Source organism: Cibotium barometz, chromosome 21, assembly GCF_041138505.1.
Source record: "Cibotium barometz isolate CiBa-2024 chromosome 21, ASM4113850v1, whole genome shotgun sequence".
NCBI classification, from domain to species: domain Eukaryota; kingdom Viridiplantae; phylum Streptophyta; class Polypodiopsida; order Cyatheales; family Cibotiaceae; genus Cibotium; species Cibotium barometz.
In genome coordinates this window covers 7,740,847-7,759,467 of record NC_141066.1, presented here as the reverse complement: position 1 = coordinate 7,759,467, position 18,621 = coordinate 7,740,847, and the positions used below count along the sequence as shown (strand labels likewise).

At 39.4% G+C, this 18,621-nt stretch overlaps 1 protein-coding gene across 1 annotated transcript; it reads left to right on the top strand.

Annotated features, from left to right (window-relative positions):
- The first annotated feature begins 15,839 nt into the window (after positions 1–15,839).
- Positions 15,840–18,419, top strand: LOC147626797 (uncharacterized). Its single transcript, XM_086815346.1, has 4 exons — positions 15,840–16,058; positions 16,135–16,406; positions 16,493–16,713; positions 17,857–18,419. Exons 1-4 carry the CDS (start codon positions 15,911–15,913, stop codon positions 18,206–18,208), a joined length of 993 nt encoding a protein of 330 aa, XP_086671472.1. The 5' UTR covers positions 15,840–15,910; the 3' UTR covers positions 18,209–18,419.
- Positions 18,420–18,621: the final 202 nt, after the last annotated feature.

The window sequence follows — 18,621 nt, the reverse complement described above, 5'->3', positions numbered from 1 at the left end:
TAAATGCATACCCTGTATACCTAGATAGGGCTTTCAGTGTAAGGAGTGGAATCTCTGCATCCCTGGCGTACTTGCTCTATGATATATAATAAATATATTTTTGTTGATAGAAGAGACGTAGTGTGTAAGAGCGGCATCTTTCCCAACTCTTGCACAACCAGCACCACCTCGTCCAAGAAATCCATCGGCGTCATCAAGCTCTATCTGCATTGACAAAGAACCAGGAGGGAATAAACTAAAGTAAGAAATAATTCAAATAGACTGAAGCAATAAGAATTAAACTAGACAAACTAAAGAAATAATTTACCTTTTGGTTCTCATCCTCCTCCAACTTGGCTGCATCCCAAAGGTTGATGGAGCCCTCTTCGTTTTCTTGATCAAGTTTGGGAGAGGTTCCTTGCAAAACTCAGAAATGCCCATATCCTCTGAAGGGCTTCCTCTGAAGGAAGAGAAGCTTCGTTCTCCTTGGCTTTTTTAAAGCACAAGGACATTGCTTCTGGGCCTCTATGAAGTCTTATGTCACTTCTGTGTCCAATGCGAGAAACTCATTCTTATGCTCATATCAAGAACACCAGACGCAGCTTCACAACCGTCTGCTATTATAGTAAGATAGTAATCCCCCCTAAAATTGTAGAGTTATTGAATGTGGGAGAGGAGGAGGTAATACTTCCCATTAATTAGGAAGGATGGTAGCCCAGGGATGACGAAATTGTAGAGTTATTGAATGTGGGAGAGGAGGAGGTAATACTTCCCATTAATTAGGAAGGATGGTAGCCCAGGGATGACGAAATTGGATGTCAATTGCTCCCCATGGATGGATGACGTTCCTTCATCAATGATAGTGGAGGCCTTAAACTCTGTCATATCAAAACTTGTGGTGAGGAGTTTCTCCTCCTTCTTGGACACAAGGTCCAGGACCTCTTCTTTTGCAGACAGAGCACTTGAAATAAAGGATTGTTCTGATTTATCAGTCCTTCCTTTAAGCTCCTCCTTTGTGTAATCCTCCTTATCAGCATGAAGAAAGAGGTAGGCAACAAACCCAAAATAATATTCTAGCAACCTGCATTTCCTGCCATGCACTGGGCACATGTCAACACAAATCTTGATACGTTGATCATTTGAGTAAGTGTCCCACCTCTTCGACATGCTTGCATTCTGAGACAAGGTGCCTGTGAATATTGACATGTGGACATATGTAATTGACCCTTCGGAGACGGTTCCTCCACCGACCAACTTGCAATACTCTGTCCACTCTCCTTCCAATGATGTCCTTGCCATATCCTTGATAATATTCTCCAGACTGAAAGGAACATTGAACATAGGCTCTACATGGGAAAGGGATTTCTCCTGCCTAGCCCTCTTGAGCAAATCAAAGAGATGCTTTGTGGCGCTGGGCTCGTCCCTAACCCCCTCCAGCAATAAATCATCCACGTCATCTGTAACATTGTACAAGTGAGAACTATGGGTTTCCATCACTCTGCTGTGATCTGGAAACCATTCATTGTGCGATAAGAGGAAAGCAAAGGAGGGCGAATGCAGCTATCGCACCGTGGACGGTATGGACCATGGCTAATATTCAATGGAAAAAAAAAAGACTCGCACCATGGACGGTATGGAAGGCGAGAAATTTTTGAGCACAGAGATATGCCGATGTGTCAGACGACATCTTTATATAGGTCAAATAACAGGGCTGATGTCACATGATTTAGGATCAAACACCACGTGTGGTCAGGCTTACATCATCATCCATTCACGAATTGCCACGTGTAGGGCTGATGCTATCGACGTCATGATTGCATTTTGCTCTATAAAAAGGAAGAATTTTTTTTCCCATGTTTTTTTCTACGTCAATTCCTTTGTTTGTGCAGCTCGACAGACAGCTCAATCCTTCCATCCACATGGAAAATCACCTTCTATCCCAGCCCTTATAGGTTTTTCGCTCTCTTCCCCTTATCTTTCGCTCTCTTTGTTCATGGCGTGATATGGCCATTCTCCAACTTTTGGAATCGTCATATCGCTCTGTGGATGGTTGGGTTAATTCGTCCGCACATTATTGCCACATTGTTGTTTCGTTCATCGCGCGATATTTATATTGGTCCACATTTGGATTCACTATATCGCATGGATGGTTGTTGACGAGTGATTTTTGGCTACTAATTCTGCCTTCTCTTTTTTAGTACTACCATGGCCCACACGAAACAGACTATCAGGAGAGTTCAAGTAGCGCCAGTGCCAGTACCAGATCCAGCACCAAATCCAATGCAGCCGGTTCCAGATCTTCTAGAAGACGTTCCAAAGGACCTCGCAAGTAAACCTGTGCTTCCTGAGGTCAAAACCCAGCACCAGCAAGAATATTTCAAAGGCCCGGGTCACTTTGCAGAGGCAAAGGAAACTGTTTGCGGAGATAAGGAAGGCGCAGCTGTGAATCTCCTCATCCCCAAAGCTCCTTTCTTGAGGATTGTCAGATCCATTAACAACAGAGTAAAGGCGAAAGGTTACTTTAATGGCAGAGTAGTGCCGTTGCATGTCTTCAAGAGGCATGTCTTCAAGAGGCATGCGAGAACTTCCTTATAGACTTGTTGAATGATAGTAACATTTGTGGTGCCCATGCCGCCAGGAGGGTCACACTAATGGACAAGGACATGACAGTAGTAAGCAGATTTAGGTATAGGTATGATAAGTTCATGCAACCTTTGCCATTCAGGGATAGGAAGGCAGCAAAAATCCTCTCCATTCCTCCTACTTTGAAGAGGAAGAGAGCTGCCGACAAGGTGGTTATTGAAGAGGTGACAACACCAAGTCCACAAAGGATGAAGAGTAGCGTAAAGGAGGCAGATTTGAAGGGAAATGAGACTGTTTTAGAAGAGAATGTGGTTAGGGATGAATTGGCCAAAAACCTGAAGTTCGAGAGAGAGAATAATGAGTGGTGCCTGGTCAGATCATATGCAATGTCTCGTACACCGCCGAGCTATTTGTTTAAGGTGTGTACTCTTCGCCTTTTTTTTGAATGCTTCCTTATTTTGATTTCTTTTTCCCTTTCCTAATGTTTTTAATTCAATCTGCAGGGCACTGCTGAAAGAGCTTTTTCTAGACCAGGCAAAGCAAGTATATATTTGTGATCCTTTGGTATCAACTATCCTAACTGACCCATCAAGGTCTGAAGAGGACCTTGCTCTTTATTTCCAGGGAGTTAGTCTGGGTACCTGCTTTGTTGTGTTGCAATATGTATTGCCATATGTAGAGAAGTATGAATTTTCTTTGGATTTCAAGATGTTGATGGAATTTGAATTATTAGTTGCCTGTGTCAGGTTTCTTATATTTTTTGTTTACTTTCTCAATTTCAGAGGGCATTGGTCTGCTTGTTTAATTAATATGGTGAAATGCCGAACAATTTTTATGAATAGCCTTCTCGAAATGCATGGACAATCTAAATTGTAAGTCATTATACTTTATATCGTTTCCTTCTTGCTTCCTAATTGTTGATTGTAAGTAATTCTTACTTTATATCGTTGACTGTAGGGCATGTAAGAGGACGATTACAGTCATTGAAACTCTATGTCCTGAATTGAAAAAGGATATAGAGTGGAAATTTCTCAACCAACCCCTTCCTATGCAAAAGGATTCGCACTCTTGTGGTTGGCACATAGTCGCAAATGTCTGGAAGTTCCTCCTTTCCAAGTACACTAATTTTGACAGCCGTGTAAGTTTCTTGTGTCATTGTAATATAATTTCTCTATGTTCATTTCATGAGAGATCCCACATTATTCTAATTGACTTTTATGTTGTTTTGCAGGCTCAGATGAGTTTTGGCTGTGGAGTGTGCAGGCAAGGGCAATAAGCATTATCCTCAACAATGCAATTATGCCTGATGACCCTTACTCGACACTTCCACCAGTTGCTGGCACACTAGTGTATCAAAGAAGAGAAAAAAGATGTTGTTTCGTTCTCCTATTAAGCATTTCAGCTTTAAACAAGGAGTCCCTGAGAAGGGAAGCAAGGGCAAGGCAAAGAGGAAGCTTCCGTTTGCAGACTAGGGCAACGACAAGGCAGGCAAGGTGCCAACAACAAAGGAGACAGAGCCGAAGGCTGAGTCAAAGGAGGAGGCCAAGGCTGAGGCTACAGAGCCCGAAACCGCTTAGAGGCATTTTGTATATGTCGAGAGCCAAAGTGTTGTAAAGATTCTGTATTTTTATTGAGCTCGGCTCATTTTTGTATAAACATTCTATATTTTTATTGAGCCCTACTCATTTTTGTATTTTATGAGTATTGTGCTTTGCCATAATAGAATAGATTGTTGAGAATTTTTATTCTCATAACTTATCTTTGGTTAAAACTGAATTTTAGAGACGTTTGCTTCAAAATCGTTATGAGTACTTTGTAGACACATGTCCATGTAGAAATTTTTCATCACATTAGTCATTGCTAAGATACAACAATTCAGTACAAGTCTTACAATGACTTCTATTGGGCCTAAGTCCCTCGATACAAGACCTATCTAATTCTGCACGACAGATTTTTCCTCAGTCTCCTTCTCTCGGTTGTTCATCTGAAGAATTCTTTGATGCAACTTTTTGGCTTCATCTATCAGTTTGTCTACATATTCAAGGTCTTTCTTGAAGCTTTCAGATATCTGGATAGGTTGATCATCTGTATCCCCAACAGAGGAATAGGAGTCATCATCAGAAGAAACATCTGAAATATCTGGCCTAGCAACCTTGCTAGGAACAGTCCTCTCATTAGAAGAAATTGCATCCATGGGCGACTTTTGTATAGAGCTTATAAGTTGTAAGATATTATGTTCTCAATTCCCTTAGGACTGGTCTTTATATACTATTTTGGATGGACTCCAAAACCATCGACATAAAAAACCCATGTGCCATAAATCTGTGTGCCACTAAACCATTTTGGAATAGGAACCCTAGTACCTACATTGAGCTGACCATTAATGTGCACATATAAGACAACTTTAGAGTAAATTTGTTGAGCTATATTATAACTTTAATATGAAAATCTAGCAAGAATTCTAAATTCATAGCTGTTACAAGACAAAATTTCATTGCTTAGAACACTTTTTGAGGGTAAGGACTTTACAAAATTAACATACTTGAAGTAGCTTCAAAATTCACAAAATTCAAAATCCCCATTGACTGAGCGATATACCATCAACATCCCAATCGGGATCTACCAAGTTCTTTAACTCTAGTCGTTTTCGAATCTTCCTATTGTTCACCTTGAATTGTGCACTGCTAATATCCTCACCTCCCACGATATTGAGGTGCTCTCTAATATTTAGGAGGCTTCAATGTCTACTTGCACCTACAACTTCCATTGCACCACTGGGCAACTGAACGCATATGTTAAGAGGCAAAACAACTTGTTCATTTGCCTGCATTGCGACCCAACAACTATTCTTTTTCATCCACCGCTTGTAATAGAAGCGTATGTGTAGGCACGAGCTTTGAAATACTGAAATGAGACACTAGATTCTACTATATTGCACTTGAATGTGTCATCCTTATGTATCCCTTCTATAGTCCTCCAGTGGTCTTCAAGCAAGGCTACAATGTCATCACCTAATACCTTCTTGCACACAAACATGTTAGGTTTTGTGAGAAACAAAATTGATTGAACATCTTGGCGCAAAAAGATGTATTGGGCATACCGAACTAAAACCCGCACTTGAATGTGTCATCCTTATGTATCCCTTCTATAGTCCTGCAGTGGTCTTCAAGCAAGGCTACCATGTCATCACCTAATACCTTCTTGCACACAAACATGTTAGGTTTTGTGAGAAACAAAATTGATTGAACATCTTGGCGCAAAAAGATGTATTGGGTATACCCAACTAAAACCCGTAGATTGAGAGGGCTTTGCAAACTTCAAAGACCCTTGTATATCACAAAGCATCTTTGATTTCATGACCATTACAGTCCAAGCATCTGGAATTGGCCATTCTACAGAAGATAGGGGTGGAGATGTGATTATCTATAGCTTACCAAACCCACCTTCCTACTTTGGTACCAGATAGGAGTGCCAGTAAAAGAAGACCTTTTCCTTAAGAAGTTCTGCATTTATTTTACAAGAAAACATTGCCTCACCAATGTTTGCATGCAATGCTTGAAATGTTCCGGTAAGGCTTTCCAATGGTTGCTCCTCTATCATGTTTGAAGGAAAAATATCTGCAAACAAGAAATAAGTTCACTTAGATTGAAACATCTCTGTCATAAAATCTCACATGCCCCTTTCTACCCGCGATACTTACAATTGCATGGAAATCGAGTTTGTTGGCGAAGATGGATATCTCGTGCTGTGTAAACATGTTGTACCATGGCCGCTAGTTTTCCATTGCTTGCCTTCTTGAAGCCTTGTAAACGATCTTTCCAATGGTTCTCCAGTACATTTCACCGTCAAACTCGGTGAGGCCCGATTGCAGAAAGCAGGCTGTAGATAAACCCAAGCGCTCTTACAAAATGCCTCTCCCACCCAAGCACCATCATCGTCCTTCTTGTTGTGCAGGGACATCTCCTCAATCTCGTCTTTTGGTCTTCTTGGTGCGGCCATATCTTCTTGGAAGCTAGAGTAGAAAGGTTAGGGTTAGAGTAAAAAGGAAAGAGATCAAAGATGATGTGTAGACTAGGGTTTTACGGGGGAGCCTTGAAGATGAAAGAGATGGAGCTCTGAATGTTAATAGGGTCGGAGAAGAGCACACTGATTTGGAAGACGATGAGACAACACAATCAGTCATCACGTACTTACCACTCGTTTGGGCTTCTTCGGCGGTTGGTTTCGTCGACCTCAAAATGACTTCAAGACAGGCTTGCCATGTCTGCATTGGTACATCAGACCATGTTCAACCATTGATTGGTGGAACCATTTCGTGTTCCATGCATCCATGGACGATGAGCGCTCACATGAGATGTTCTACCTTCCTATCAATATCTTCACTACCTTAGTCGACATTGTTTGAGATGATTTTCACAAGGGGACATTCTAGAGTCTCTAGGCAGGTTTCCTAGCCGAAGGTGGACAGTGGAAAAGAAGGTGGGGGTGCCTATCATGCTTCTCGCCATCAGGCAACAGTGAGCACCACGTTGCAAACACATTTGGATGTGGTATATCTACAATCTCTAGGTTTCTTCATCAATTTGTTGAGGCGCTTCTCCCAAAAGTTGACAACTTGATGAGATGGCCTTCAAATGATCAAGAGCTGCTAGAAGTGAAGAATGGATTTCTTTCACTTCATGGCCTTCCAAACTATTGTGGTGTGATTGACTGCACACACATACGCATGGATTTGCCAAAAAAATGAAAAAAAGGACTGGCACGACAAAAATGATAATTACTCCATGACATTGTCGACTCTAAAATGAAGTTTCAAGAGGTCAATATAGGGTGGCCTAGTTCAAGTAACAATAAGCGTGTGCTTAGAAACAACGCCTACTACAGGAAATGTCAAGGTGGGGAGTACTTGTGTGGTGCCCCATTCAGCTACCTTGGCCTCTCCATTCATTCGCGAATATATTGTTGGTGATTGGGGGTACCCAGCTGACTAGTAATCTACAAAAGAAGTACAAATTCTTGCAATCTTCCGCAAGAATCATTGCAGAGAGAGCATTTGGCTGCTTGAAGGAGATGTGGAAATATTTGGGTGGCACCATAAAGTGCCCCCGCACTTGCAAACCTTGCCGTCTGTTCTATATGCATGTTGCATTTTTGCACAACATGCTCTTGGATGTTAGAGAAGAGAGTCTAGAAGTCTAGGCCGATGGGGCGAGGCAAATGATCCTACCGTCGCTGACCCAATCAATTCTAGAGAAGCCGAATTGGATGGAAAAATCATCCTGAGGGGAGGTAGGCTGCTCCACGCTTATGGAGTAACTGGACCTACAGGGGGTTCATGACTAGGTTGTGCGATTACTTGTGTGTTATGTTCCCTTGAGTAGTCTATGCATGTGCTGACATGTAAATGTTGTATGTGTTGACATGTAAATGTTCCCTCGAGTAGTCTATGCATGTGCCGACATGTAAATGTTCCCTCGAGTAGTCTATGCATGTGCCGACACATAAATGTTATAACTAGGATTCTAGATTATTCTCGCAATTTGTAGCTGGCATATAAGTGTGCATCTGTATGTACCAAAAACCAAATCAGATTGATGTAATAATGTCCAGTTTGAGTTTTAGTAATTATTTGTACCTGTTTTCTTACATGCATTCAATGCTGTGAATTATAGTGTGAGTACACTTGCTACTATTGGTTGCTGTGAAATAAAGTACAGTTGAAACAAGTGAAATATATCATTAAAAGAATACACACATTCAAAGAACCCAAACCACATATGTTGTATGAACCCAAATGACACATGAAATAGTTTCCATACACACACACTCCACATGTTGTAAGCATCGATCATACACAGTGATCATCCAGGTGGTGAAGAGGCATTCCGTGTATTGTATTCAATCCATCACCAAGGGATTTCATAGGCTAATGGTCATCAATATCCAATGCTTTCCTTGAAGGCATCATGTGAGATCAAATCACTAGCCACATTTGCCCAAGCAATACAGAATCACAAAACTTCAACATAAGCTTGTGGAGGTCCTAACATTTGTACTGCGAAAGAGATTTAATATAATTGGGTTGCACAATCTTTGCATCATCACAGTCTTCTGGATTGCATGGATCTGTCTTAGGAGCAGACTCTACAACACTAATTTCATCCTCGAACCTGCACAACCATAATGTTTCAAATACTACTGCTTGAAGAAAACGTCTCAATTTGTCGCTTGAGTTGTTGTAATGTACAAGTCACAAGACCAGACAATATAAATTACTGCACACAATTTCATCTCACATGCCATGGTTGCAATGTTAGTGATTTGCATCAATGCAGGTAATAATGGCATCCGTCTACAATTTTTGCATGACACAATAGACAACGATCTTTGTTATTCTGATCAAGCAATGTTATTTTAATTAGTTTTCAAACTTAGCATGCTTGAACCAGAACCCAACCAGTGTATGCTTTAGATCTAACCAACTTCCAAACATATGTGACCACCAACAATCGGCAATCAGCCAAATACCACTGCATAGCCAACAAGACCTTGGATCTGTGAGTCAAATAGAAAGGCTCAGATAAAAATGCCATCCAACACACAATGCTTGCTTAGTAAAATATTCATTCATCTTGGAGGAATACAATTGTAAATTTGTACACCAAGAATAATCGAACAAATGTAGATGAAGAGAAGACACATCAAACTTAGGCTTGGTATTATAAAATAGACCCAAGAAGAATTTGTATCCAAAGTATTGTCATAACAAACTACAACCGTAAATATTTTTCACATCTTATCAACCATTGCCATCAAAGTGACCGAAAGCACCTCGATTTTGCGAACCATAATTTTTCGGCTCTCGAGTAGCATTTGGTCTTTGTGTCTTGCGGACTTCCGTTCCTCTGTATCCCTGTGCCTCACAACTTTGGACTCCTCAGCTGCTCCGAGGGCCCTAGACAAGTCCTTTGTTGCCTCCTTTAAACCCATGTCGAATGTGTGGGTGCGCTTCCTCGTCTTCTTGGGAACATCTCCGTTGGAATTTGTTTGCTCAAATTGTGGGCCATTGTCATCAAAAGCTATGGTGGTAGAAGTTGAATGAGGTCTACTTCCTTGAGTGGATGGGGATGATGTTGCCTTTCGTGACTTGTAGTTGACCGATTCCTCATGTTTATACCTATTCATGTACATAATTATTTCAAGTGCATCAATATTCCATAAAGTTTTTGGTTCAAGTAATTGAAACAAGGTGGCTCCCATACCATTGCTTGTATCTAGAACTAACACGGAGGGGTTCATTGCACGATCATGACCAAAAAAAATCCTCCATCATATCGTATATATCTCCCTCAAAGTTGTTGTGGCTGAATTGTCCTTTAGCCTATCGCTTTGCAAAAAGACATTGCCCCCAGTAACTCACTCTACCTGATGGAATGTTCCTCTCCCAATCAGAATTCTCTTTGTGGATCTTCGAGAGGCATTTCCACTTATCGTTTGCAGTCCTCCACTCGACCACAAGGCCTTTGGTGGCACAAGTTGCAACAATGTCTGACCATTGTTGCACCTGCCACCAACCTCTCGCTATTGTGTGACCACTTTGCCTCTAGCAAAATGATTATGTTTTTAGAGTCTCATTGAAAGCGTCCAGTTTGTTGCTTTGAAGTCCCATGTTGGTCAACACTTTGTTTCCAGCTATGCCAGTTCTGTCAGCTGGCTAATTTGTTCCATAAGCATGTGAGTTTTGGGCCGAAAAAGGCTCACTTTGAGTCTCAGGGGTGGTAATGTGGTACAGGTAATGTGGTACAAAGTAGATGGTGGAGGCTAAGATTCTAAGACAATCTCCTCAACTTGTGAGAAATTCACGTCCAGATGTGGTGGATTTGGAAAATGTGGGGATGGTCTACGTGTTGGCATAAAGCTTGATTGCTCCATGCCTTCATTTTGAGAGATGAAGGCTCTAGAGCATTGAGAGGTGGTTGGAACATATCGCTATCAATGTGATTGTTTGGAGAAAAGGAAACGACTATTCGTGATGAGTCAATTTCACCGGGGGGTCGGTCGGATTGGGACTCTCGAAAAAGTAAAAGTATTTAAAAATAACATATTGCAAACTGTGTTTGTCAAGAAAAACAAAAAGCAAGACCATTCAGAATAATATTTACATGATAAAATATCGATCTAGGAACGAGCAATTTGCTGATTTATTAAAAGCATCAAATGCATGCAGAAGAAAAATAATTTGCTGATTTATTAAAAGCATCAAATGCATGCAGAAGAAAAATAATCATTGTATTGATTTTATCGAACACAAGGCTGGTGATTCTATCCTGCTCTGCAAGCAGAACAAAGTGCAGAAGCCCAAGATCTAATGGCATGCAGGACAGCGGTCCATGGCCATGGTGTTCCGTTTATATGGCAGGAAAGCAGAGAACATTTTTCTTTTTTTTGGTGTGCCAAGATAGGTTAAAGCTTCAAAAACAAAAGGCTTTAATTTTTGGATTTTTTTTTAAAAAAAAAAGAAGAGGCCTCATACGCTCAATCACAACCATGGAGAAGCTTTTTTTACTTAAGCTTACATTAAGTCTTTTCAAGCTTTTATTACTTAAGCTTATACTTTTAACAAAAAAAAAAAGAGAGCTTTAATTTAAAGCCTTAGTTTAAGCTTTAAAGACTCTAAAAATTATTAACTTTATATTTCTTTTATGCCCTGTGGGTTGGTTGGGCCCTAGCAAACCATGGAGAAAACTTAGTTTAAAAGCTTTCATTTAAAAGCTTCAACACTAAGCTTACTTTAACCTTAGTATCAAGCTTTAGTTCTTTTTAAAAAAAAGAGGTAAGTACGTCTTGTCCTAAGTTTTAAAACTAGCATCCTTAGGGTTTTATCCTTTACTTTTTTTGTCCTCTTTGGGTGTTTTCAAACATGTTTAATTTTAACCAAATCAAGTCAAATTAGTCAAGGTTAAATCATAATTATTCTTAGCTATTAAATATATCTTCTAGAGTTATTAATTTAAAAAGCCTTGTTTATTTAGTCCTCTTCAACAGCTTTTATTCTTACTCAAATTTACAGCTTGTGGAGTAAACCTGTAAGTGGACTAAAACCTTAACCATAATTTTTATGCAAGACTCTTAAACAACTTATTTATATGTATACCTTTATTTCCTTTACGAAAGCATGAGTTAAGATTTTTCTAAAACCAAGAGATGCTGAAATAATTACCAAAACTTTCCATCATGTGACATTACAAGCAAAACTTATTAGAGAATTCTCTTTAGACTTATATGTTAATTAAAAAACTATGAACTTAAGATTATCTTCTTCACATGCCCTGTGTACCTTATGAAGGTACTTATACAACAATGCAATCAATTTATGCCAGAACAACATGTACAAGTTTGTTTCGTTTGGCCTAGTTTGAATTAAAGACACCAGAAGATGTGTTAGAAATTTTATCATGTTCTCTTTGTGAACATGTGAGTTTGCATGGAACTCCACTAACACAAGTACATGTCATGATTCTTTCTTTGAAAGATTGTACAAATGACCTTAAGCAATCTCATAATACCTTTTCCCAATAATGTTATTCGACATTAACTCGTCCCATGACTTGAACTTTTTATTTTGATTATTAGAGAGAGAGTTATAGTGAAATAGTTAAATTCATGTTTTCATTTTATTAATCAAGGTTGTTAGAATTGCTACTAGTCATTCATTATATTCATGTTTATATTGTGCTTAAATTTTAGATGTATTGAAAAGTCAATTAGCCTATTGTTTACTTACAATCTAGCATCCAATCAAACACCTCCCAAATGAACACATAAACATCATTTGTGGATATAGCATAGAGAATGACTCATCAATATCTGATGAGGAATTTGTTACTCAACTTCATTACCTTAAAACTAAGTTACCATCCGAGAAAATAATTATACTTTCAAGATCACATCCGTATTACTAGAGGATTGTAAAGTTATTATTGAACTTGTTATAGTTATTGTTATAATCCATTTCAAATTCCATTTTTCTTTAATAGAAAACACCTTTTCAACTCATGGTAAGTTTCTCCACTTTTGATATCAATAATCACTTTATATTTTATTTTTCTGATGACAAGTTTCTCATGAATTGTTGTTTCTAGTACTATTAAAATAACAGCTCTTAAATTCTAACCTTAGTTGTTATTTTTCTCCTTCTTTAATATTTCACTTTAAATAAAGAAGTTATATTTCCTATGCATAGAAAAGTATAAAAATTCACATGTTTTTGGAGTGTTAAATTGTTTCTTGTAAGATAATTTCAACTACACTATCCAAGATGGAGGTACGTGTTGATTTTTTTTTGCAAATGGTTCACATTTTTTTAACATTTTTTTTATCATTTCCACTATCTAAAGATCTATACAGTAAACCCTAGCAAACCATACATTCAACATTAAGACTAGATCAAATTGTAAAAAATTAAAAATTAAAAATATTTAGATCCCATTTATACTTTTACAATAAGATTTTGAAAAGAAATTCATTAGTATATCATTCATTTATCAAGTAAGAATAGATTTTAGCATGCATACTTTAAATATTTTTCACACTTCAGGTATTAATAAACAAATTTAAGATGAAGAAAATTTGTGTCGGAATTTAAGTTTCAGAAGAAACTAGCTACTCCGTCTCAAACTTCTATTCTGAAGGAGTGATATCTGGAGATAGTCTGGTGGTATGGGACATTAGATTCATTTCATCTACTTACACCAGACACATTTATGTCTTCTATTTTCTACCATCTTATGTTTGTACATGGAATGCGCCTTTGTGGTATGGGACACTTAGACTCGTTTCGCATATGTTCATTTGATTGATTCGTTGCATATATGCATTATGTGTTGATCAAGTTTTTTCCAAGTGGTTTTTCTGCGTCTATCCCGACCTCATCCAATCTTGCTTTCAAACACATGCCAGTTGATATGACACAACTGAGGACAATTGCTATTCCAGGTAGGAGGGATGTTACGGCTTGTCCATCGGTCCCCCTTGTGGTTAATTAGGGGATGCCTAATTACCACTATGCTCGTAGCATGTCACTTGGGTGATTCAGAATATTGCATGTGTAGGACATATGAATTTAGGGATGGCTAGAACTAAGTGTTAGATTTAATGCTTATGTGATGCTATGTAATTTTAGTAGGTGTTGCTAATGTGTAATGTGTTTGAATGGCAAACGTGTAGGTTGGTGAGATTGATGAGCCTTGTGCTCATAAGTCGGTATGGCGTCAACATGATGGTGGTGATTTGGCATGAGCAATTACTAGGGAGGTTTTCTTTAGTATTTTGGCTTTGGTGGGATAACCAATGATTTTGGTATTTTGGTCGTGGTATTAACTTTGAGATATTTTTATATTTTGTTAGCCGCTCACTTTTGTTATACATGGGCATGGACCTATTAATTTGGTTGCACATGTACTAGTCCTTGGGGGTTTATATGTATTTTCTCTTAGTGATTTGGATATAAATGATTTATTTGAGCTTTTGGGTAAAAGAAACTCCTATTTTATGTAAAGGGCAAGCCCCATGCAAGAGTGTGCAACTATTTTTGGCATGTGGGCTATTTTTGATAAAGACATAAATACCCAAGAAGCTGGAGGGGGGAGGGAGATTGCACCCAATATTGTGTTGAAGGTTATGTTTACTCTATCTCATGGTTTCATTTTATTTTATGCTCAATTTTGTTAATTTGGTTCAATTCTATGATTTAGAACACGATGTTCATGTGAGTTTTGAATTATTCTTCAAAAAGTATTTGAGGTCCCGTGTCAAACATTATTTTTTCCTTCTAACATGAAGTGGATTTCTAGGTTTAAGACACTTGGATATCAAATATCCAATACATGCACATTTTTGCAATTTCTAGTCCTCTTTGTGTGATGTTGAATTGGATGGATATAAATAAATATCATTCTACACACGCACGTGCACACACACACACACACACACACACACACACACACACACATAGAGAGAGAGAGAGAGAGAGAGGTGCCACATTGATCTAAATCAAACAACTTTTGTAAACATTAAAGGTAGAAATTATGACGATTCCTTAGTACTGTAAAAAAAAGTTAAAGATTGAGCTTCTAGAAACTAATGGTTGATGATTATTCATTTTGTACTATGACAAGATTAGAGATTGATCTTCTTTTAAAGCCAGAAGCTAATGTTGATGATTATGATAACTAGTATCTAACCTTGATGATAGTTAAATAATGATCAAAGACATCTGTAAGGAGATGTAGATAATCAATATATGAAAATAGGCATCAAAAAGCATCAAAGTAATGTTAGCCACAATATTTAGTTGTTTTAAAAACCAAGCAACGATGCGGAAAATTTGTATCGATACATGAAACATTCATGATAATAAAACAATCACAAAATTTAGTAGTGCAAGTGACAAGGATTCATCCATTTTTGAACATGTATATAAAATAGTCATCATAATAAAACAATCATAAAAATTTACTTGTAAAAATGAGCATCCTTTTGTAAGTAACTTGTTTAACAAAGGGGAAAAACTTGTAAAAATGAGCATCCTTTTGTAGGTAACTTGTTTAACAAAGGGGAAAAACGAGTTGTCTTTTGCAAAGTAAGAAGGAAGCAACAAATGGTGTAGTTGGACATGATAGATGTGACATGAAAAAAAGTGAGTGAGATCAAGTCACATTATGGGTTTTTCTTTTGGTGAAACACAATGAATACAGAATGGAGAAGTTGAACAATGTTTTTCAAGGGCATTGTTAAGATGTCAAGAGAACATAAAAGACCTTTGGTAAAAATAACGGTGACATGACGAGCTCTAAAACTTAGTTGCAAAATCGGTTAAATTGTTACATGTTGATAAGACATCTAGAGTAGAGAATCTACCAATGTAAGGGCTTTACATATACAGGTAGGCAGATTGAGTGTTGCATGTTTAGGTGAAGAAATCTTTTGTGGTTGGAAACCATTGAAAAAGAATAACAAGATATCAATTGTGGGACTCCAACAAACAAGTGTGGACAAGGTATAAGGGGTGAGCAAAGGTTGAGATACCCACATAAGAGCTTCATGGCAAAAGGCATTCATGAGAGGATTTTGTCCACCCAGGAGCATGAGCCCAAATGTCATTAGATCATTTGGCCCGGACAACAAATCCTATAAGTGTGTAAAGCCCACTGGCGGCACACAACATTTGGCCCGGACAGCCAGTGTGTAGAGGCCACAACCCAGTGCCGTAAGCGTGTAAAAAAGGATCCATTTTGCCTTGGTATTATTAACAATTAGAATTAGCCCATTTTGTTCTTCCATCAGAAAGATGGTGGATGTTGTGCAGTTCGTTAATCTACCTCATGACAATACTCGGAGGATAGCTTATATGGAGCTGGGTTGTGTGGATGGAACTGCAAAAAGATCTCTAATTGCAATACATGGATTATTGTCATGCCGACTATGTGCAATGCCAGGTACAGAATTAAAATGATCCCTACGATTCTAATCAATCTTGCTTTTTCGTTAATCTCCTGTTAATCCTTGCCTTAGGGATCTCCGAGCAAACATTAAAGGCGTTTGGGGTGCGGCTAATTGCAATAGACAGGCCTGGCTACGGCCAAAGCGATCCACATAAAAAGCAAACATTCTATTCAGCCGTGAAGGACATAGAGGCTGTGATAGATGCCTTGGATTTGGGCAAGAAGGTATGGCTGCTGGGATTTTCTATGGGCGGGGCGTTCTGTTGGGCGGCGGCCCGTTACATACCAGAACGCATTGCAGGCATGGCACTATGGTCTCCTGTGGGCAACTTCAGATGGAAGGTAATTAGAGGATACCGTAGCCCAAAAGCAAATTGATTAAAATTGGTAAGCTATAGTGTAGCTAAGGTGCTGTGTTGTTATGTAAGGGCATTTCGAGAAGAGAAAGGGAGGCTATGCTGGCCTCCTACACGAAGACGGAGAGAGCCTTGTCGGCAGTTGCGAGGTGGTTGCCGTTCGGTGCGTTCCGGTGGTATGCCAAGCGGTTGAGCAAAGAGTTCCTCAAAGGGCCAAAGCTGTCCAAAGCCGGCTTGTCGGCTGAAGATTGGGAGTGCCTGCAACGGCCGGGCGTAGGCGAGGAAATGGCCCGGTATGCTATTATTGCAAACACCACAGATGCCCCTTTTTGCAGCTGTTACTCTGCTCTCTTCTCTTCTCTTCTCTTCTCTTTCTTGGCCATTGCACACATACAAAAGCTAGGCAAATTGTGGGTTTACACACTCCCAAAAAAAAAGGGGGAAAATCCCCAAAACAAAGAGAGAGACTCAAAGAAAAAAGAGGGGAATCTTCCCTGCCCATGCTCATATATGGGAAGTCTCCCCCGTTCATCTTCTCGCCTATCCCTGCTCATAGATGGGAAGTCTCCTCCATCTACGAGCATTCGAGTAGGGATAGGCGAGAAGATGAACAAGAGATTCCCTGCCCATGCTCATAGATGGAGGAGACTCCCCATCTATGAGCAGGGATAGGTGAGAAGATGAACGGGGCAGACTTCCCATCTTCCCTGCCGATGCTTATAGATGGGAAGTCTCACGTCCATCTTCTCGCCCGTCTATGCTCATTAGATGGGAAGTCTCCCCTGTTCATCTATGAGCATGGGCGGCCCCGGCCATGCTCATGCTCATAGATGGGAAGTCTCCCCTGTCTATCTTCTTGCCCGCCCTAAATTTTGGGACACATCAGTAAACCCATGCCCTGAATTTTAGGGCACATCTATAAACCCCCCCATTTGTGAATTAGTGCATGTGAATGTAAGTAAGCATCAACAACGGTAAATGAATAAATCTGATGGACATTGGGTGGTGAATGGGGTGAATGAAAAACCATGCTCATTGGGTCATTGTGATTACAAAATTATGGACATTTCTGGGGCATTTTGAAACGTGGAAACATGCGACCAGCCATTTTTCATTATTGTGCTTAGCATGGGTAGCGAATGGGGTGTTATATTAAATGGGGCGACTAGCAATTCTCAGGGTTTGGGAGCAAAGAGTAGGTTCTTTTCCTGCATTGTTCATGTCAAGATTGTGAGTGCCTAGTGCCAATGTTTTAATGTCTTTTCTTCATGTGTTAATTCATGGTCAGTTAAAAGCTGTTGATGTGTTATGTTTGGGTTAGCTGGCGAGGCAGAGTGCATGTTTTCAACTCTACTAGCTAGGACAGGTAGCTCTTAGTTTGTCTGGAGAGTTCCATTATTATGCATTGATTGGAAGCAAACTTTTGATGTGTGTAGGGATGCTCAAGAGGCGGTGAAGTTCTTCAAAGGATTTGGAGTTGCCAAGGACCTGGAATTGATGAGTGGTAATTGGGGATTTCAGATCAAGGAAGTGGGTGAAGTGTTGCAACATGCAAAGGTGCATATATGGCAGGGTGATAGAGATAAGTTAGTGCCGTTGAGGATGCAACAATGGGTGCAACAGCAACTTCCAACCATGGTCTCCCTTCATGAGCTCCAAGGTGAGGGCCACTTATCATGGGTGTGTTTCAATGACCATGCCCATCGAGTAACACTCTCCACGATCTTTGAAGAAAAAGAAGAAGAAAGAGAAGACATGGATTTGACAAAAGGGTTGCCTCGAGAATGAAAGTGTTAAAATGCCCCTTTCCAATTGGGCATGCCGCACCCTTGTATGATGACAATTTCTCAAGGGTTATTTATTGAAAAATAAGTTTACAGTTTAGCTTACTTATAAATGTAAAATATCGATGTATCTATTACATATTAACTATGGACAACCAAGGTACAAGAAGAGGAGAGAAAAGAGAAATCCTGGATTTGTTAAAAATAAGAGAAAATCTCTCTTCGATTGATCCTTGGTATTCGGCTTCCATTCATGCGTTAAACTGGACCTGACGATGGGCATGTGGCTGGCCGTCTAGTTACGACGTGAAGACACGTGCAACCCTTCTCACCGTGTGTTTACAAGTGATTTAAATGTTTCATTCAACAAATTACTTTCCAAAGATTGATACTTCATCGAGGGGGCATCTTGGCAAC